The sequence below is a fragment of the Cucurbita pepo genome, chromosome LG13, assembly GCF_002806865.2.
Source record: "Cucurbita pepo subsp. pepo cultivar mu-cu-16 chromosome LG13, ASM280686v2, whole genome shotgun sequence".
Lineage (NCBI taxonomy): Eukaryota > Viridiplantae > Streptophyta > Magnoliopsida > Cucurbitales > Cucurbitaceae > Cucurbita > Cucurbita pepo.
Window position 1 is genome coordinate 1,679,012 of NC_036650.1, and position 22,288 is coordinate 1,701,299.

A 22,288-nucleotide genomic window follows, 5' to 3' on the forward strand; every position below is an offset into this window, starting at 1 on the left:
CAATATATATTATAGTTTTTACTATATATAATGAAGATGAAGAAGACAAAAAAAAAAGACGGCGCAAGATCATCAAATTCGTTCAAGAAAAGTCAAACGTGTCGTAATTTTTATCGACAATCTAAACTTGAAGATCAAGATATTGATATCACAAATACTAATGATTCTGACCAATCATACACAAGAACCATCTTTAGAATTAACTATCCATTGATCCACAAACCAAATTTGTTTATAAATTATAAAACCAAAGGCGAACGTTATTTGATGAGATTTATCACCATAGAGATCGTGAAAAAACTGATACGATAATTTTTTAAAATTTATGGACTAAATAGACACGGATCGAGAAGGGAAGGTACATTAAATTAAGGAGCAGAAGCAGAATTATTTGAGTCAAAAAAGAAAGAATGAAAGTTGAGTTATAGTGTTCAAAATCTCTAAAGCAAAGAAAGCCAAAGAAACAAAGTAGAAGCCAAGGGGGATTGGATTGTCAAGCTCTAGTGTCATTGTCATTGCAGCAGTTTCAACCCCATCTAATAATTGCAGACCCCCAGGTTAGACCTGCTCCAAATCCTGATGTTGCAATTGTATGTCCTGCCTTCACCTTCCCGCTCCGAACCGCTTCGTCCAATGCCAATGGAATCGAAGCTGCACTTGTGTTCCCGTAGTTTGCCAGATTCGATATCACACGTTCTGATGGAACCTCTAATCGACTAGCAACCGCGTCGATGATCCTTTGGTTTGCCTGCATATTCATCAACCAACATTCTAACTTATCAAACTGTTCAAATTACAGACGATGCGAAGTCGGAGTATCAGATACCTGATGTAACAACAACCAATCGATATTTGATGAATCGAGACCAGCTTTCTGAAGGGCAGCCTCGATCGACTGTGGCACACAGCGGACCGCAAATCGAAACACCTCCTTGCCATTCATTTGAATACAAGAATATGTGACATTTCTTGGAGGAAAACCAACCACAGAGCCATTAGAACCCAATTCTTGATCCATTTCTTTTTCCTTGATCCCAGCATTCAAATGCCTGTTCCAGACTTACGTTTCGTAACATCTCACAAAACCGATAAAATGGAACGAGGACGAATATCAGAAAAAAAGCATACCTTTGGCCATCCCCATCACTATGCAAGTCAAAACCAAATAAACCATCTTCCTCAGTATCACATGCCTGAAACCAAATAAGTTATTCAAAGGAACTCCTAATAAATGTCAGCAATCAGTATGCGATAGACTACACATATCGGAATCTTATTAGCAAACAGTTGCTGTCGTATACCGACCCATTATAGAACTTTTACCTGCACGAGTACAGCACCAGCAGCATCTCCAAAAAGAATACAGGATGCTCTATCAGACCAGTCGACATAGCGAGAAAGAGCGTCAGCACCAATGACAAGAACATTAGAAAATCCACCTCCTGCAGTTACCAGGTAAGGAGGTTTATTATTCCTTTAAAACCCAAGGTGGAAAATGATCCAAGCAACAAGAACAAACCAGGACTCTTTACCCCTTATGTGACTACAAGCTGATACTAAACCCAGTAGGAATCCACTACATGCAGCTGTTATATCATAAGACAGAGGATTTCTTTTACAACCAAGAGCTTTTTGGACCTGGGAAGCAGTGGAGCATAATTAGAAAAGCATAAAGTTTGAATAAATCCAGTAATATCGAAAGAACAAAATCAACTGAACGCCAAAGTTCGCTGAAATAGGATAATTTCACTCAAACTACGCATCTCGGAAAACTACACAGATCAATCAGTACAATAACAAGGCACAGAAATGGCCAATCTTGTAGAATGGGGTAGGGTGCATAAGCCAAAGCTAATACAACTAGGAATTATACGAAACATCCTGACCGACATCCATAAGAGTAAAATAGTTAACCAAGTTAGTTATAGGACGGAACCAACAAAATGAACCAGCCAACAGAATACCCCTCGATACTTACAACGTTAATAATATTTATCACAATTCTCTAACCAAAGGTTGAAGCAATGGTCACACAAGCATTCTATCAGTTAATCCTTAATACATATTTGTGACACTGTCCTCACTGGGCTTGGAATAGTTTGAACTCACAACTTTCTTTTAGGATACTATATTTTTAACCACTAGACCCAAGAGATTAGGTTGATAGATCTTAAAAAATCCATCAAGCTCTCCCACCACATTGGCATAACCATTCTTTGTGCCACCGAAGCAGAAAAAATTTCGAAACAGTTGGATAAGGATCCATAAATGAACAAATATTATGTGAGATACCACATCGGTTGGAGAGGGACACAAAACATTCCTTACAAGAGTGGAACCCTCTCCCTAGTAGACACGTTTTAAAACCTTGAGGAAAAGTCCGGAAGGGTAAGCCTAAAGAGGACAATATCTGCTAGCGGTGGGCTTAGGCTGTTACATATAAAAGGTCTAATATTGGGATCAGAAAGACGTTATATAAGTATAACTAATAAACGAGTCATCCAACAGTGCATACTCAAGAAATAGTCAGAGTTAATGGTTGGGTCTTGTAAAGAGGAGTTTCAGCACTACCTACATAAACTACGTTGAGTTAAGGTACCTGGCCAAAATCTAGCCCAGAAGTTCAGTTTTAAGGCAGGTATTTCATTAGCATATGTTCTATCTCTTCTACTTCATATCCATTAATAGTTCAATATTGAGATAAATGATCTACTGAGCTTATACATATACCTGTGGAGCACTCCCAAAAAGATCCTCTGGTGTTGAAGTGCACATCAATATCAAGTCCACATCATCAGGATCAACCTGAGCCATTTGAAGAGCTCCCCTTGCTGCCTCTGCTGCTAAAGCTGTCAGGCTTCTATCTTTTTCTGTGAATCAGAAGTGGAAAGCTTTAAATCTTAAAACCACCATCCCATGAACATATAACCCTACGAACCTCATAACTAGAAAGCCATGAAGTTTTCGACAGACACTCCGTCGTCCAAAAGAACTCATGAAAGGCTAAGCAACTTAGGATCATCATAAAGAAGAACTCCTGTTCCACATTCTATATTGTACAAGAAAATCAAATAATAAACGGAAATAATTGGCTAGGAAAATCCATATAGTAACTAAACTAATGATGTTTACCAAAGATCAAGCCCAAGATTTAAGAATGGCAGCTAGAATCTAAACAAAAACCGAATGAAGTTATGCAAATGGTGGTAAGTTTTTCATGAGATAGCACACACCTGAAATCACCCTTCGATTGCGAATCCCGGTGCGAACAGATATCCATTCATCATTTGTATCAACCAATTTGGCAAGATCATCGTTTGAGATCTGAAGGCTTGGTACAGCTGAACCACACCCAACTAGCTTGCAGCCTCTACTGACAAGCCTGTAAAAGTACATGTTTTTCCTTAACTATGACTGACTGACTGAATCAGTATAAGATCATCTACAGCATTATCTTCAAACTGAAAGTCCCATTCCAGTAAAATACACAAAACATCAAATGATGAAGCCATTTATAACCTTTTATTGAGGTACCAAACGTTTTTATCATAAGGCCAGAGCTTATCCAATATACCACAGCAACTAGGTCAGCTCAAATAAATCATGGGCTCAAGAGTTTCTGCTAATTGGTAGCTAAATGATGATTCAATAATGGCTTTTCATGCGCCAATCCATTCAATTCATTGATTTAAGAGACCCAAATTAAGTTCCACTAACAACTTGTAAACAATGCAAGCAATCTCAACCCAAAAACAAAAGAAGCAAACAATCAAACCACATGCAAATTGAAGAGGGAAAATGAGGAACAGGGATTTACCTGGGCAGGCGAGATTCAGAAGGAGAAGCTCCAGAAGAAACCTTCTCTGTCCCAATAGAACTAGAACAGAATATTACTTTGGATATTCCATCAGATGATCTAAACCCAGATCGAAAACTGGGTACTAACGGCAAATTCCTGGGCCTTAGACTCGGGAGTGATGTTGCAAAGAACCCAGATGTATTGGCCATTTCACCAAACACTTAGAACCCACAAGATAGAAATAGAGGGAGAGTTGGGAAAGTTACAAGAACTCACAGCAAGCCGAAAACGGGATGAAAACAGCATCCAGAACCCATAAGAGGGAAAAGATCAGAACGCCGATTTCGAATGCTTAATCTGCAGAATCCTTGAAATGTCCGCGAGAAAAAAGAAAGACGCGGGGAGAAGGGGAGAGAGAAATGGGGCGATTACTCCAAAACCCAAATAGCGGACTGTCCAATGTTTAGCGATTGTAGCTCAAAAAGAAGGATTCAGACACATTTCCTTGCCCTTCCCCCACCAAGATTTGATTTTTTGATTTATAAGTCTCTAGTAATTAGTGGGAAACAAATAAGAAAACGTATAAATACTGCCCATTTAACGCATAATCTCGAGAGTTCCAAAATGTAAAGGAATTTTAAGACCCTAATGTTCATGATCTAACTCCCATTTTCCTTCTGGGATTTGTAGGCTACAAAAAAGTCCAACAAAATGGAGATGCAAATCCATTTCACAATGTAAATGTAAGGTTGAAGGTTGTTCACCTACTTTGTTTCTTAAACCACTTAATTCTCCATTTTCTATATTAAAATAGTTCTCTTTCTACTGTCCATCAAAAAAATGAGGTAAAATTTTTGAGACCGTCCATTCAAAGATAGCTCAGCAAATAAGGGCAAAAAATGTTTAGTTCTCTCTCAATTCACGTGTGATCTCATAATATCTCCTTGGGGCGAGCGTCCCTGCAACCATTTGTAATGGTATACTCGCTGACACATTGTCTCCTCTCGATTCTAAAATGACCTATTAAGAAAGGTTTCCACCCCTTGTTTCATTCTCCCCTCCAGTAGGATCGGACCGTTATACTCGTTATTAAATTAATAATTTAAAAATAGGCTATTTATACAAATAATAACTTATTATATAAAATTATTATATCTCTCTTCTTAATCCACCAAACCTATTAAACAATATAATGTATGAATATTGCTATGTGAATCTAACCCTTATCTCAACTAAGCTTAATTACATTTTTTAAAAAAATAATAATAATAAATAATGAATGAGGGTAGTTTGGGGAGAAGGTGGTTCGTTTTTAATTATTGGAATCTAACCAAGCTTTAACCACACCAATGGTTTAATGTAACCAAGATAAATTTGTGTATTATACAATGGTTATTAGATTCATGGTGGCAAATGTATGTTAATTTGACTTTAATTTAATTTGGAAGTTATTGGAATTTTTCTTAAATTTTTTTTTTTTTTAAGTGTGTACGAAGTAATTACCAATCCGGATGAAACTCTTGCGATCCGGCTATAAAAAAGAAAGGTGCAACTTGTTGGTATATAGTGACTTTTAATTCTTTTAAATTTTTCTTAATTTTCATGTCATTAGGATTGCTCTCATTTGGACATGTTCTCGTTTTCATTCATATACCCCTCATTTATTTGAGTGTCACATAAACTCTCTGTTTATGGGAAGGGTGACATTTTCCTAAAGAAGAAAAAAATCTAAACGGTAATGAGTTAGTACGATGGGTTTGACCCAATAAATATTGATAGTCTCATCTGCCACAATAACACTTTCACAATTGACAAAACAACCATTGTGTTACTCTCACCTTTTGAATGACAGCCAACTAAAATTTTTGACAGAGAAAGAGAAAAATATTACTGAATGAAGTATGTGTAAAAGTAATAGGAAAAATACATAATTAGCGAGAATTAAATATGTGCAATTAGTAATAGGGTTCGAAATGAACATTTAACCACCACCAACACACATGATAAATATGATCGCGATACATCAATAATAAACCCAATAATTTAAATTGATGAGAAATCGTAGTAATTTTTTTTTTTAAATGACCAACTTTTTTAATGAAAAATGTTTAGGAGTGTTCCTATTACTAATAATTCTAAGATTTTTTTTTTTACTGTGTGAGTTAAAGTAAATTTTTGGAAAATCTAAAATTTGGGTCATGGTTTGACATTTTTTTTATTGGGTCAATCTAACTAACCCGAAAATAAGGCCACAACTCAACCCTACTTTAAATATTATTAAGAAGATTAAAAATAATTGACGTTTGAAATTAATGTTGGTGATATATCGTGACATTGTGCATATTTGACATTTTAGCATTGTGAGATTTTAATTATTTAGATAAGATGTATCGTAGATGACTATAATTTTTAAATAATTAAAAAAAAATAACTCGACAACCAAACCTAAGATTGATTGGATTAGATTGTGAGTTCTATTCGAATTTTTCCCGTCACCCATCCAAAATTTTGAGCTGGTTCAAAATATTTCTCTAACTCAACCTGTACAGGTTCACCTTCTATTACAAAATTTAAACTTTCCTCTTACAAATTTATATTTTCTTTTTATCTTTCCTTTAAAAAAAAAATATTGGAATTTGATCGGGATTATTTAATCTCTATATAATATCATTTATTACTATTTCTATCTTGATTTTAAATTTAACGCCAAAAACTATTAAATTTTATATGGTTGTAAATTTCAAAATTTTATATGCATAGATGGGGTCTGATAGAGCTCGAATTTAGGGTTTTCCGCATCAAGAATTCAAACAAGGGAGGAGGTGAAGTAGTTCAGTCGAATGAATCTCTCTCTTAAAGGTTTGAAAGTGATTGAGCAAATCTTTTTTTCATTTGTTTCGTCTTGCTTGAAAGCGAGAGGAAAGAAAAGAGAAGATCAAGAAGCCGAGGGGAAGGGAGACACATCGTATGAGTTTTTGTAGGATCAAGAGAACAGACCTACCGAAAAAAGGAAAAGGTGAATGAGTAAGTAAGTAGCGAGAGGAGAAAGAATAAATAGGTTAAGGAGTGAAGGATCATGAATTTCATATGCTTTGTTTACCGTTCAAGAAGAATGGGTGGGTGACTCTCATCTTCTTTTAACTCACAATAACGGAACAAGTGGTTAAGGATAATTCATCTTGAGTTGAGTCTGTGTTTACAGTTCTCGAATAAATAGGTGAAGGAGAGAGCTAGTTTACTCTCCTGTCGAATTTTGTAGAGTTAAGTCTCTCACGTCACGACCTTACATTTATCAAACAATCATTTTGAGAAAATGGTGAGTATTAAAAGTAATTAATAAGACACTCATTCATCGGCGTTAGATATGCACATATACACATATCAACAAGTGACCTATTTATTTTATAAATGGATCACTTGCTCATGACCTGTCTTAGACCAGGATCGTTTAGCTCGATCTTAAGGTATGTATCACCCTCATATACACAATTCTGTGTGCACCATCTTCGTACATACATAACACATAAGCTTGTACTACTTTTGTAATCTCTAGGGCCACATTTGGTGCACACAACTTTCGTACATAAGTGGTATCACTTTCATACGCACACATACATGATGTCTTACAAGTATAAAATATCAGTTTTAATGCATGATGCAACATCATAATCATTCATTTCATAAGCATTTAAAATCATAGCTAGAATTCATCTTTCGATAAAATATTATCATCATTCACATGACTAGCATACATATATTTTGAAATCATCGCAAGTACTCATACATTAATATTATCATGGCAAAACATACATCAAACAGTTCATCCAATCATTCAAAGGTCAATTTGAATCATACTCCCTCATATCTAACTCAATCCTATAAATAAAAACTTTAACAAAAATCTCTAATAACTACTTATCTTAATTGAAAATTGATTTTGGAGTGAAATTCATACTTCCCCTAATCCAAAAATTTTAAAATCTTTGAGATAGGTCTTAGAAGGAGAATAAATATTAGTATTGTTGAAATCGGCTTAAAAATAGTTAAAAAGCCAAACCGAGCTTAAAATGAATAAAACGACCTAAACCTAGAGAACTAGACATAAATTGAGCTAAACCAAAAAACGTTAACCTAAAATTGAAATGGGTCGACTGACTCAAACCTAAACTTGAACCTAAGCTCAAACCTGAATCGATTGATGATTGATTTATTTTTGCACCTTTTTCGTATCTGTACGATCAATTTCTTATAATATAATTATTAAATTCAATCAATAGGACAAAAGGAGAGTTTTTTAAGATTAAAAAAAAAAAATGCATCCCTCGTTTAAATTAAATGCATTGCCTCAATTACAATAAATTTTGGGAAGAAAAAGTAAATGAATCTTTACATGTAAAAAGAAATTATAACAACTTATGCCACAACATTGAATAATATTAAATAGTTCATAGAAATAATGGGTCAATACAATAAAAGCAAAAACGGCGAACATTATGAGGAACGATGGACGGTTAGGATTTGATACAGCATGAAGACACAATGTGGTTGAGTGTAGAGGATTGAAATACAAAAGTCCGGCTATTGAAGGAAAGATGTTACCGTGTAGGCGACCGCACCGTATGGGATATGGGTACTCTCTCTAATTTCACCATGATTTTGTGACTACATTAATTCCTCTTAGCTTTATAGGATGGACCCATCCATGTGATGTAAATTCTTCTGAAATCATACTAAAATAATGAATCTACCACGTCTCGTTCGATGATGTAAGAGTTAAGATCCGAACATTTAGTTCTTAAGATGAATGTATTATATTTTTATCTAGTTGCATATTTATATATACATTTTAACATGAGTTGGTTTGATAGTCGTTATATGATTTGGGTCGTTACGTATCATTGTTAGCTTCACGATTTTAAAATGTATACACTTACTATAAATGTTTTGTTCCTCTCTCCAACCGATACGTAGCGGAAGTGTGGTGGGCCCATAACTCAGAAGTCTTAGAATCGAAACTTTGTTGTTGTTAGATCCCACCTTGGTTGGAGGATAGGAGACTAATCGAGATGCATTAATAATCATTTAAAAGTGTGTAGGATATGACGCTAATTGAGATGCTTATGTCAGTCTGAACATAAGTTAGTGGATAAAACATTAATTATCATCTTAAGAGTTGATGATTTGATCTCAACCCAGTTATGAGATGCTCGTAATTATTTAATTTCTATTTTAAAATTTTGAATTTAAGCGCTAAATTTTTTGTTATGTTATTTACGATTTAGGACGGTTTCCAAGATTTAATAAATTTTTAAAAATAAATAAATAAAACTTGAAATGAAATTAGGATAAAAGAAATTGTGAAAAAATAATTAAATTCTGTTGGAATATTTATTTGGGGATGGTATAAATAATGAAAAAAAATGATTTTCTTTAATTTAGCAAAATAAGTCAAATTTGGAAGAGTAGAATTTAATGGATTAATACGAGGGCAGTATGGTCCATTAAGTGTTTGTTGGTTTGAATGGATAAGCTTTTCAAATCTCCAATTCTATGGGAATTATTTCTAAAATTACAAAACAATAATAATGTAATGATAAGAATTTGAGTTTTGTTTATATATTATATATTATTTATTTTGGTAAAACAAAAATCTCCCACCAAAATATAGGTTTAATTATTTAACTATAAAGCAATAAAAAAAAATAAAAATAATTTTATTAAAATTGAGCTGAGAAAAATAATTGAAGATAGGGAGCCGCCATTTATACAAACATTTAAACCGATGAACAAATTTTAGTAGAAGAAGAGTATATGCAATGATGTGGTCACCATTTTGAAATAATTTATTTTTGTGAAGAAAAAAGAGAGGTTGGAATAAATGAATTTAATTGGCCTCGTGATTCCCATTAAATCATCATCTTTCTCTCACAATTCAACCAAAATTAAATTATATATTGTAACGCCTTCAACTGTTCATCAATCTCTGCTTCCATTAGTACTTTCTCTGCATCATCTTCTTCTCTTATTCTCTGCTCCTTCTACAACGACTGTTCGTACGCCATCAAAATATGGTCATTTTCTCTCTCTATCTCTTCGTTTCCTTTCTGGGTTTGGTTCATATTTGTTAAGGAATGGGTTGGGTTGGGTTGGGTTTGTGTGTTTGATTTGCAGGTGGGTATGGTGGGAGTAGTAGGAGAGGATAATTCTTCTTCACTTCCCCAATGGCTTCCAATTCTCTTGGGGGAGAAGTTCTTTACGCCATGTTTACTTCACTCCTCTCATTCTAAGAGGAATGAAAAGACTTTCTTTTGCTTGTGTTGCTGCTCCGCCATTTGCTTCTCTTGCTTCTCTTCTCACCGCTCTCATGCGCTGCTTCAGGTCTATTCTAACCCATCTCGAGCCGATATTATTTTGTTCCCTAATCTATTAACTTAAGCTTTTGATTTCATGGGCAGATAAGAAGATACGTCTATCATGAGGTTATACGGCTTGGAGACGCTCAGAAGTTGCTCAATTGTTCCCTTGTTCAAGTAAGTATGTGAATGTTAGGAATTACGAATCTACACAATGATATGATATTGTCCCGTTTGAGCATAATCTCTCGTGGTTTTGCTCTTGGTTTTTCCAAAAGATCTCGTACCAATGTAGATGTATCCCTTACTTACAAACCCATGATTTTTTTCCTTAATTAGCTACGTGGGACTTTTCTCCCAACCATCCTAATTAAGAAATTGATCATGGGTTTGTAAGTAATGTGGTGGATGTTAAGAATCACGAATCTCCACAATGATATGATATTGTACACTTTGAGTATAATCTCTCGTGGTTTTGCTCTTGATTTTCCTAAAAAATCTCGTACTAGTGTAGATGTATCCATTACTTACAAACCCATGATTTTTTTTCTTAATTAGCGAAGTGAGACTTTTCTTCCAACAATTCTAATTAAGAAATTGATCGCGGGTTTGTAAGTAAGAAAATACATCTTCGTTGATATGAGATGTTTTGGAAAAACCAAGAGCAAAGTCAGAATACCGAGAGGTTATGCTCAAAGTGGACAATAGCTGTGATTATTAAATTTGTGTTGATAACTCTGATGGGTGAAGTATGTTTCAGCCATACACAACCAACAGTGCAAAAGTCATATTTTTGCAACACAGAAGGGGAAAGAGAAGGGCATTGAGAGGAGGAGGATCGGGTAATTTGTGTATCACATGCTTCCGTACACTTCAATGTCCTTATCTCTTCTGTTCTCTCTCTTGCAAGGTCTTTTCTTCGTCTCTCAAACACTTCAAACACTAATTTCATGATCTTATGCTTTAAATAATCAATCTCTTTTTCGTTTTCTCTCTTTAGATCAATCACAAAACTGAAATAATCAATAAAAAACACAACAATTATGATCGCCTTCTACCGCCATCCACACCAGAAGAAACCGCCCCGGCCGCCGCCCCCGCCGCCATTAAGTTAGTTAAGAAGAAGCGTAGCTGTGTGAAATCGTTAGCCACGGTTCTGTGTCAACCCAGATGCTTCCCCGTCGTCTCCGACATCACCACCGTCGTCAACCGCCGAAAGGGTGTTCCTCAAAGATCGCCTTTATTGTGATTATTGTGATTGTGCGACACTCACTCGGATCAATGAAATAATGTAATTAATTTCGTATGAGAGTTTTTTTTGGGCTCATTAACGTGTTTCAATTTTGTAATTCGCACGTGTCTAATATTTGTGGCTTGTGGCCAAATTATGCCATATAGTTTATCAATATTTATAAAAAGAGTTTGTGAAACATTTTTTTCAATTGGTTTCTTATTTATTTTTTATTATTTTAGCCGACCAATGAAATGGTCGGAGATCATATCTTCAACTCCAAACAAGTAGATATGTAGGGCAGCTCTTACATCTTGTCCGTTCAAGCTCTTACAGCCCGTCGAGCTACCTACACTCGAGGCCACCAATTCGAGTTATTTTATCTTCTAGAGTATCAATTCTTAGACGAGCATTGTAACAGGTTCAAACCTACCGTTAGCAGATATTGTCCTTTTTGGTTTTCCCTTCCAGACTTCCTCTCAAGGTTTTAAAATGCGTTTGCTAGGGAGAGATTTCCTCGTTGGCACTCGTTCCCTCCTCCAATCAATGTGATACCGCCTAACATTCATGCTGGCACACCCTCTCGTTGGCACATCACCCGATGTCTAACTCTGATATCATTTGTAATGGCCTAAGCCCACCACGAGCAGATATTGTTCTCTTTGGACTTTCTCTTCTAAACTTCCTCTCAAGGTTTTAAAACATGTCTGCTATGAAGAGATTTCCAGACTCTTATAAAAATGTTTCGTTCTCCTCCGTAATTGATGTGGGATCTCATTGACATCCCGTCTAGAAGGCCATATAGTTTTTCTTAATAATAGAATATTTAAAGATATTAGACATAATTAAAACTTTAAACCTTATGAATGTAGAAGAATTTTGGAAATGAAGTAATGTAATAAGAAATATTCTATATTTGTTTATATTAAAGATGAGAAGACAAAAAGGCTTGGGTAATTGTCACATGCCTAGAGGCATGGGTACTTACAAAGGATTCGTCAAAGATAGTAAATAATTTGATCACATTAAATACACAAAGCAATAGCCTCATTAAGTTATAAACTAGGTATCCAACACACCTCAACATTAAAGACACAAATCTACAACCTTGAACTCCTCATCTATATTGCTATATTATAATGATAATAACATTTATATTTTACACAACTTGATACTCATCTTAGTTGTTAAGATGCTATAATTCATGGTCGGTCAACATAATAGAGTTTTGATGCAAGTTATTCAATTTTACAATAATGTAGTACATTCAAGACAATAAAATTTAAGATTTTAATGTAATGTCTCCTAGAGGATTTCCATCAAAAGTTCTCCCAAGCAATGGAAGACTACAAATTCATAAAAATCGAGACTCAAAACCCAAACTCCACCTAGTTCAGAATTAGATAAAAAAATAATAATAATTCGGTTAAGGCCAACCAAGTACGTGACCTTACTATCAGCATGGTCATTGTTGTTGACACATTTCTCGTGGTTCTGCACGTGTTATATATTTGATACGTGTGAATTTTTTATGAAATGATATGACTATGATATGATATGTGATTGGTATGATAACTCTTACAGTATGATGTGTTCAATGATATGTTTGAGATAGGATACGAGAAGTTTGCGATAAACGTAATGTAACGATTGTGTTATATGATTGTTATGATATGTTATGGTGTGATATGTGGAAGGCAGACACGAGTTGTGTTATATGATTGTTGTGATATATGATATGGTATGATATGTACATGATGAGAATTGTTATGTCTAGAAGCATGGAAATGTTATGATATGACATATGTATGTAATATGAATGATATGATCTAATTGACATGCAAAACGACGAACCAACATGAAATACAACCCCGATATATACATGAAAGATATGATAAATGATATGACAAAATGATATGATATGATATGAAGGAAGACGCTAGCAGGGTTATAATAAATGATAATGAAAATGGAAAAATGTTGGGACATCGTGCATCATTATGTGCTCATGCATTAGGGGATATCTCTTATCCTTGACGATAGTACGGACGTGTACGCTACGAGACAGGAGAACTGTCATTATGTTTATCATAAGGCTTTCGTAACGGTCGCTATTCCTAACGGGTGTCCGGCATCAATAGCTCGCCCGACTAGAAAGGGGTCCAGGAGGTGTGCGAACCGACTGGTGGGTTCATACTCGCAAGTGTGAAACGTGTGTAGGGAAATTAAGTACACATCCAATTTCTCATTAAGATAGCCACCATAGGAAATAGACTGTTATGATAGGTCTCATTCATGAAATTGTATGTATTTGCATTTTATTCGATAGGAGGGTCGCTTACTAAGTATTTCTTAAAATACTCCAGCTATGTGCTACTCTTATTTTCCCGGTAAAGGCAAGGCATCCTTGTACGGCTAACAACGACATCGCAAGTCGAGACCATGACACATGCATAGGGTAGTTGTATTTATTTTCTTAGACTTAGGTTAGAATATGGTATTTTTAATCTTAACGGTTATTTATTTCATTTAGTATTTCGTTTTGTCGTTTTAAAGATGTTTTCGAACACGTAAGTCCATAACAGTGTTTCATGAGTTTATGTTTCATGAATAAGTTTAAACGCTTATTTCTGCATAGAAATGATTACGTTATGATGACGGTAGTGACTCTAGGTAGGTAGAAATCTAGGGTCGTTACACCTCCCCTATATCTTAAACTGATTTATTTTGAAAACACCTAAACTAAATCGTTACTAGAATCTTCGGGCATTAAATTATGAGATTGAAAAAATAACAATAATTATAATACTTAGGTTTGAAGTTCACTAGTAACGGCAATGGGACCAAGCTATAATATTTAGAACATATGGTTCACGACATATTTTTTAGTAACTCTAAAATTTAATGCGTTTGTGTGTTTGTTTTTTTATATACCCTTAATTACTTTTTTGCCCCTCCTAATTTGGGACATAAATATCACTTATCAATGCTCAATTATGGCATACAAATGTAACACATGTATACTTCTTGAAATTTAACGACCATGGAGGGTATTGGCGTAATATGGACCCGTAGCTACTTCTACGATTCCTCCTAGACAATTAAATATATTAGTACGAGGAGAAAGTATTTGCTTGTTATATCATTTACATTCTTCGTCTTGATTTTAAAATCTTTATTATTGTAAAAATTAATAAATACACACAAAAACGATGTTTATGTTACATGTTATGTCTTAAGACTTTTGTGCTTGTGTTATGTCACTTATTTGGTTGTTGTTGGATGAAAGTCCCCCGTCCGGCTAGGAATGATCATGGGTTTATAATCAAATAATACTATCTCTATTGGTATGAGGTCTTTTGGGGAAGTTCAAAGCAAACCCATGAGAGCTTATGTTCAAAGTGGACAATATTATACCATCGTGGAGAGTCGTATTCATCTAATATGGTATCAGAGCCATGCAGCCATGTCAATAGAATCCTGAGACATACTTTGTTCGAGGGGAGGTGTTGGATGAAAGCCCCACATTGGCTAATTTAGGGAATGATCATGGGTTTATAATCATAACAAAGCCATGAGAGCTTATGCTCAAAGTGGACAATATCATACAATTATAACTTTCTTGTTGTTATTCATGAAAGTTATGTTATGAAAGAATAGATGTGGTACGTATACGAGCCTGCTTGGGGGTCCATGCACGTGTGTGTGTCGTGTATAGAGGAATATTACACATCTAATTTGGTCCGACTGAAAGATGAGACTAAGTCCATGATGATGATGAAAATGATAGGTCTCGAACATGATTGTATATCGTTGCATTTACTAACCCCACTTATTGAGTATTTCTTAAAATACTAACATGTTACTCTTATTATTAAAGATAAGACACCATTATATAAACATTAAATATTCTTAATTTTCAAAATAATAAGGTTAGGTCGAATTGTAACCCTATTAAACCGAAAAAAATAAATTTGATAACCCTTAAGGTTTAAAAATATGTCTACCTAGGGAGGTTTCCATACTTTTTTAAGGAATGTTTCGTTCAATCTCATAATTCACCTGGGGTCAGCGTCCTTGCTGGTACACCACCCTGTATCTAATTTTGATACCAATTGTAACCGTCCAAGCTCACTCCTAGCAGATATGGTCCTTTTTTAGCATTCCCCAAGGTTTTAAAGTGCGTCTTCTAGGAAAATATTTTCATGTTCTTGTACAAAATGTTCCGTTTTCATCTCCAACCAATTTGAAATCTTAGGTGTCGATAGCTCAATTTGTTCAATCAAGTTCATTCCTTGCAAGAGGAGAAAACCATTATAAGAGATGAGATGAAAGTTCTCTTAGAACATTTTATCTCAAACGGTTGAATACGTGAAATTTAAATTTTTCAAAAATTGTTGAACATCGTCATTATACTTTTGTTGGTATAATATTATTGTTTTTATTATGATATTTTATAATATTTTGTTCTGAAAATGATCTTTTTCTATTACAAGTGGAATAAATTTTAAAAATAAACAAATACTAGAATCCAATATTTTTAAGAAAATCTTTGTTCGATCTCTATAAAAATGAATAATTTATTTTGCAAAAATGAGAATTGAAATAAGTGACCAATGGAGATGGAAAAACCTATCCATCTTATTGGATACGACTCCAAACATTTTATTTTAAAAATCCAAAAATCAAAAACAAAATATTCACAAAAGGAAGCCTAAAATATTAATAAATTACACCTTTTGAACGAAAAGTCTCGAAGAAAACAAGAAAACATAAAGCATTAAGTAAAAGGAAAAAGAGAATCTGATAATCACACTGCACTTTGAAGAAGGTATTCAAGCAAACAATAATAGCTCCTTAAAACACAAAGAAGAGGAAGATCCAGTCTTTTCTTTCGGAAACTAAAACTTTTATCACCCACTACCATCTTTTATCGGGTATCTCAAAATTCACTCTAAACTAAAGAAACGATAGGTCTGATCCAATGATATAAAAATTCTAGCGAGTAGGTTAGATACAAATTAGGTTGGAGACAAGATTACGAGGATAATGAAGTGATTGATATAAAAAGGTATGATTTTTGATGTGTTTAAGGAAAATAAATAAGAATAGGTAGATAAGTGAGGTAATGAGAGAAAGTAGGGACAAGAAGATCTTAGAGAGCAATCTTCCAAGATCTCCCATTTCTCAACCTACTCATCACTCCCATCTTCATCAATTCCCTTCATCTTTGGGCCACCTACCCCCTATATAACCCTCCCTATACCCTATACTTTATCTCCCTAACCCTCCCGGGGCCATTCCTAACCCTCCCTAACCCTCCCGGGGCCATTCTCCCACGGTCGGTTTTACTTATGTAGAAAGAATTACACGATATTTGTAACAACACGTCTGTCTAAATTGGTTCACTTATAAAAGTTTAAGATTTAAATTCATACCTAAAGGAAAAAAAGAAGATGGGGTGACAAAAAGTACAAGTTGGTGAAGTTATTAGTTGATGTCGGCGGTGTGTGTGTGGGTTTATTGCTATGTAATAAATAAACGGAATGCCGACAGTTGGGAGAGTGTCGGTCTGAACTTCAGCAGCCACTCTCATTAACAACACACTCCCATTTGTTATCTTCACATATTCTATTCAATCATTATTAAAAATCTCACCTTTTTTTTTTTTATAATTTTTTTCTAAATTAAATATATTATTATACATTTCTCAAATTTCAATTTATGAGTAGGCACGTCATGGGTTGAGTTAGAGAAATCTTTTGGATCAACTCGAAATTTCGATGGTGACTCGAATAATCGAACTATAGTTCAAAATTTAACCCAATTCAACCGAGTTAGATTGTATCGTCTAATTGTTAATTATTTTTTTTTTAAATTGTAATAAGAAAAGAAATAAAGGGGCTGAAAAAAATATGGATCGTACAAAATGGCTATGTCCAATGGCATCCACCTCCACTACTTCTGGTCTGCTCTTTCAGACAAACCAAGTGGATCATTACAACTCGACCAAAAAAAAAAAAAAAAAAAAAAATTTTCGTTGTTTTAATTTTAAAATAATTAAAAACAAACTAAGTGGACCAAATTTATTCTAATTTTATTATTATTTATTTTTTTTTTTTACAGTTTTGAATTTAATTTCAAATGGTGATTTGAGATGGAAACAAATGTTTAAATTTGTCGTTGAAAATTAGAATTTATGATTTGAAATAGACTATTCATATAAGGATTCAAATTTTCCCGTGATTGATTTTACTTGCACGTAATAAACTAATTATATTTATTGGATTGAAAAATTGAACGAAAATTTGATTGTGGATGTCGCCAAATTTTATTTTAAGAACATAGTCATTATAATCTTATATATATATATATTTTAAAATCTAAATTTTAACTTGGCCTATGAATATAATATCTATTTATTTTATATCTAAGTCATTCAATGGTACTTCAAGTCTTAAAATATTATTCACGAGTGGATAAAGGGCTAATAGAATAATATATCATATCCTATTTAGATGGTACGAAGATTAAATTCAAAATTCGAAAGAAGTTGAAGGACTAAGAACGTTCTAGAAGAAGAATATCGTCGGGATCTTCTTTACAGTTATTTTTTAACTGATCCTAATTTTTATAGTCAGATTTCGATGAGGATGATCAAATCCTGTTGGTGGGATTAATGATCCTAAGAGGAAAACCACTTTCCCAAATTTGAATAATAAAATGAACACTAAAGTGGAGATGATATGTTGGGATTTTGTATGATACTACCAAATTGCACATGGTGGATAAGAACCAAGTTTAGGCAGCTGCATGTTGCTATTATATTTAATGTGTGTATACATATATATAGTCACAAAATAATATCACCCCGATTTGAAAGCAACTTTTAGATTCTCGTATTAAAACATAACAAACAACTTAGTTTAAAAATAAAGTTACATCCTTTTTTTGAATTTTTACTCGAGATTTTAAAATAACATTTGTGTACTAAGAAGAGATTTTCATATTTTTATAAGTAGGAACAATCAAGAAAGTGACCATTTTTCCATCTTATTTAAGCCCAAATCCCCTCTCTGTTTCTTCTGTCTCTTCGACCCATTTCCCTTTCTTTGAGCTGCCGTCTTTCACCCACCCATTAAGGGACAACAATGTCAGCTTACAAAGACGAGGATCCTCGCATCCATGGCATCAGGACTAAGATACGTGTTGTGCCTAATTTCCCTCAACCAGGTTTGCCCATCTTCATATTTCTTTAAAACCCTTGCTCTGTTTTCTGAAACTCCATGGATTTACGGCATGTGTCGGCCAATTGAAGTTATTTGTCAAATGGATTCTGGGTTTTGTTCTTTTTAAGGATGGAAGATTTGGGATGTTTTTTCCTAACCCTTTTCTTTTTGTTTCAATGGGTTTTGTCCCCTATTATTTCCAGGTATCATGTTCCAAGACATAACCACTCTGCTACTCGACCCCAAAGCATTCAAAGATACTATTGATTTGTTCGTCGAGCGATTCAAAGGGAAGAACATTTCAGTTGTTGCAGGTGAAAAGGAAATAAAAGAAATATTCTTTATTTACTTTTTCCTTTTTCCTTTTCCATTTTTGAGTAAAGATTAATGTATTCTTGCTTTGATGACGATGATCCATTTTTTGATTGCCCTGAAGATGGCGGGGTCCATTTTTTTTTTTCAAGAAAAGTAGCTTTAAATGATGCAAAAACGCCCTCATTGCATGAATTTCCGGTTGTTTTCTTATAATGCTTTTGGTACTTATTAATCATTGATGAATGGAAGTGACTGTGGGTTTTGGGAGTGATTCTTTGTCTGATTATGAGCTTTGTTAGTGGGCTGTGTCAATGAATGTTGGCTATGGCCATTGGTTTTTTACCTCATCAGCTAATATTGGCTCTCTCTCTAATGTTGGTTGGCAGGAATTGAAGCTCGAGGTTTCATATTTGGCCCTCCCATTGCTTTGGCTATTGGAGCAAAATTTGTTCCTTTAAGGAAACCGAGGAAGCTACCTGGTAATCATGTATACATGTTATGCTCTTAATTAAGTGTTCTCTTCCTCCCTCTGGCACAGACATGTCTATGATCTAGAAAACTCTTCCCCCTTAGAGTTCTGTTTTTGTAATATGTAACACATACATGAGATGATCTTCACACTCCTTTTCTTGGGTTCATGTGATTTCATGCATTATACTGATTCTTTCACGGGCATTAAGTTTTGCAACAGTCCAAGTCCATCGCTAGTAGATATCGTCCTTTTTAGGTTTTCCCTTTCGGGCTTTCCCCTCAAGGTTTTTAAAACGTGTCTACTAGGGAGGAGTTTCTATGCCCTTATAAAGAATGTTTTGTTCTCCTCCTCAACCGATGTGGGATCTCATAATCCACCTCCCTTCAGGGCCCAGCGTCCTCACTAGCACACCGCTCGATATCTAGCTCTGATAACAACTATGACGGCCCAAGCCCACCGCTAATAGATATTGTCTTTTTTGAGCTTTTTCTTTCGGGCTTTTCCTCAAGATTTTTAAAACATGTCTACTAGGAAGAGGTTTCAACTATTAAAGAATGTTTTGTTCTTCTCTCCAACCGATGTGGGATCTCACGATCCACCCTCTTCAGGGCTCAGCGTCCTCGCTGGGACTCGTTCCTCTCTCCAATCGATGTCGGATCTCACAATCCACCCCCTTCAAGGCCTAGTGTCCTCGCTGGCACATTGTTCGGTGTCTAGCTCTGATGCCAACTATAACGGCCCAAGCCCACTGCTAGCGGATATTGTCCTCTTGGGGCTTTCCCTTTTGGGTTTTCCCTCAAGATTTTTAAAACACGTCTGCTAAGGAGAGATTTTCACACCCTCTCAACCGACGTGAGATCTCACAAGTTTTCACTTGGCTTAACCTTTTTCTTCCTCCAAGTTTCTCCTTATACCATCAAGAGAAAGTGGTTGTTCTTGTTAGTACTTAGACCTTTCATATTCCACTTAGAATACATGCTTGCAGCATTAGTTGATTCATCTTAAATGCTGGATAATTTTTTCCTTGTGTATCAATAATGAATGTCATTCAACTATCTCCATACCAGGAGAAGTTATTTCTGAAAAATACACATTAGAATATGGAAGTGATTGCCTGGAGATGCACGTTGGAGCTGTCAAACCACACGAACGGGCCTTAGTGGTGGACGACTTGATTGCCACAGGTGGCACCCTTTGTGCAGCCATGAATTTACTTGGTGAGCTACCTTTGATATTGTCATACAAGCTACGTACGTATTTTTGTATTTTATCCACTAAACTATACTTAGATTGACATATCCGTCCGAGACTATCATTTTGGGTCGAGATTAGATGCCTTTGTTTTGTTTGATATGAAGTCTAAGCCCCATTGAGCCCTGAAGCTTTAGTAAAAAGACAGTGCATAAACAGAGATTCTGTACTTGCTGCAGAATTTGTCTGTTTCAGGAAACAAACCAAATAATTGATGTTATAGTTCAAATCAGCTGACTCTAGTGAGCTTATATGATGAAACCTGGACATGAAACCAAATAGTTCATCGTTTTTAAGGAATTTCAGAACCTTAACTGCTGCTCATTCTGTTGTCTGGTGAGCTATGTCAGAAAAATAAACATGTTTTTGTAATCTAAATGTTTTGTTTTTCAGAACGTGTTGGAGCTGAAGTAATTGAATGTGCTTGCGTCATTGAATTGCCAGATTTAAAGGTGTGCTTGATTCTTCAAACTCCTCTTGTTTATGGCTAATAAGTCCAAAGTAGGTGCAATAGTTAGTCAGATTTCATCGTTCTTCTATCTGTCGGATTAGACAAATCACGCCATTAGATTTATGACAGTGATAGAGAAATGTTGGACTTCTTAGATAGTCACGTACGATTAAGACAAACACGTCATTAAAATTCTGTTTGAAATGACTTTCCAATTGCTTAAATATCCTATTTTTAACACTTGAAAGCTCGTTTTAAGCACTTGAATAGCCATTCCAGTATGGCTAAGTGAATTGAACCAAATTTACTACTGGGTCGATAAGCTTCAAGAGTTATCTCAATGATCATATGTTTGTATATGAACTGTTGTGTTGATGATGCAGGGTCGGGAGCGGTTGAACGGGAAGCCATTGTTCGTGCTAGTAGAGTACCATTAACTCGAGCCAATGTGACAAAAACAAACCACCATCATCCCTTTCAACCTCTACCCCACATCCAAGAAAGAAAGGAAAAGACAGGAGAATCTGTTCAAATGCCATTTTCACTGACCAATGATTTGGTAGTGAGTTTGGGTAGGAGCCTTACACCATTCAATAGTGAAAAGGGCTATTCTGATAGATATGCTTGTAGTTGAACACTGTGCTCTTTTACCCTGTTTTTCTAGTTGAAAACAAACTTAATATTTTGAATTAGAAAGTGTTTCATTCAATCAACACAACGTCGAGTTGAGTTGAGTTTCGATCGAGAACGAACAAAGGGATGATGAAACTAATTGGGTTGCTTTAATGCATAGAACTTTGGTTGAAAGGAATCATGGATGTGGAATGTGAAGCTGAAGATTATATTGTTTAAAAAAGACAGTGAAATGGCAACATCTGTTTTAGTTAACATGTTCATTTTGTGTCAAAGGAAAGGAAAGGAAAGCAAGGTTTTGCCATTACCAGCGTGACTTGCGCTACACCTAACACTCCCATTTCGAATTTGGATTTCAAGATCAACACAAACACCCTATCAACAAAGTCCCTGTCTCCATCTCGCTAGTCGCTACCCAACAATGAAATTAGTTCCTAATGATTGATAGTTGTTAGTTATTTTATCGTAATTTGACAATAGTAGAAATGTTTTTAACGTAGAGAAACACAAAGTTGTGTGAAAATGTAACCAAACATTATCGTCAGTGTCATTTT

At 34.9% G+C, this 22,288-nt stretch overlaps 2 protein-coding genes across 3 annotated transcripts; one reads left to right on the forward strand and one right to left on the reverse strand.

The window, feature by feature from the left end:
• Positions 1-343: 343 nt before the first annotated feature.
• Positions 344-4,347, reverse strand: LOC111809004 (3-oxoacyl-[acyl-carrier-protein] synthase 3 A, chloroplastic). The gene is made up of 8 exons (XM_023695297.1): positions 3,818-4,347; positions 3,234-3,382; positions 2,731-2,870; positions 1,533-1,638; positions 1,324-1,442; positions 1,129-1,193; positions 827-1,049; positions 344-748 (listed from the first exon to the last, which is right to left on the reverse strand). Exons 1-8 carry the CDS (start codon positions 4,006-4,008, stop codon positions 527-529), a joined length of 1,215 nt encoding a protein of 404 aa, XP_023551065.1. The 5' UTR covers positions 4,009-4,347; the 3' UTR covers positions 344-526.
• Positions 4,348-18,427: 14,080 nt separating this feature from the next.
• LOC111808514 (adenine phosphoribosyltransferase 3-like) lies at positions 18,428-21,995 on the forward strand. 2 transcript variants are annotated; one of them, XM_023694550.1, is made up of 6 exons: positions 18,433-18,616; positions 18,816-18,926; positions 19,314-19,406; positions 20,467-20,616; positions 21,044-21,102; positions 21,485-21,553. In XM_023694550.1, exons 1-6 carry the CDS (start codon positions 18,535-18,537, stop codon positions 21,536-21,538), a joined length of 549 nt encoding a protein of 182 aa, XP_023550318.1. In that variant the 5' UTR covers positions 18,433-18,534; the 3' UTR covers positions 21,539-21,553. The 2 variants fall into 2 exon arrangements, with proteins under 2 accessions (XP_023550317.1, XP_023550318.1); XM_023694549.1 differs by lacking the exon at positions 21,044-21,102 and having other exon boundaries at positions 18,428-18,616; positions 21,485-21,995.
• The last annotated feature ends 293 nt before the right edge of the window (positions 21,996-22,288 follow it).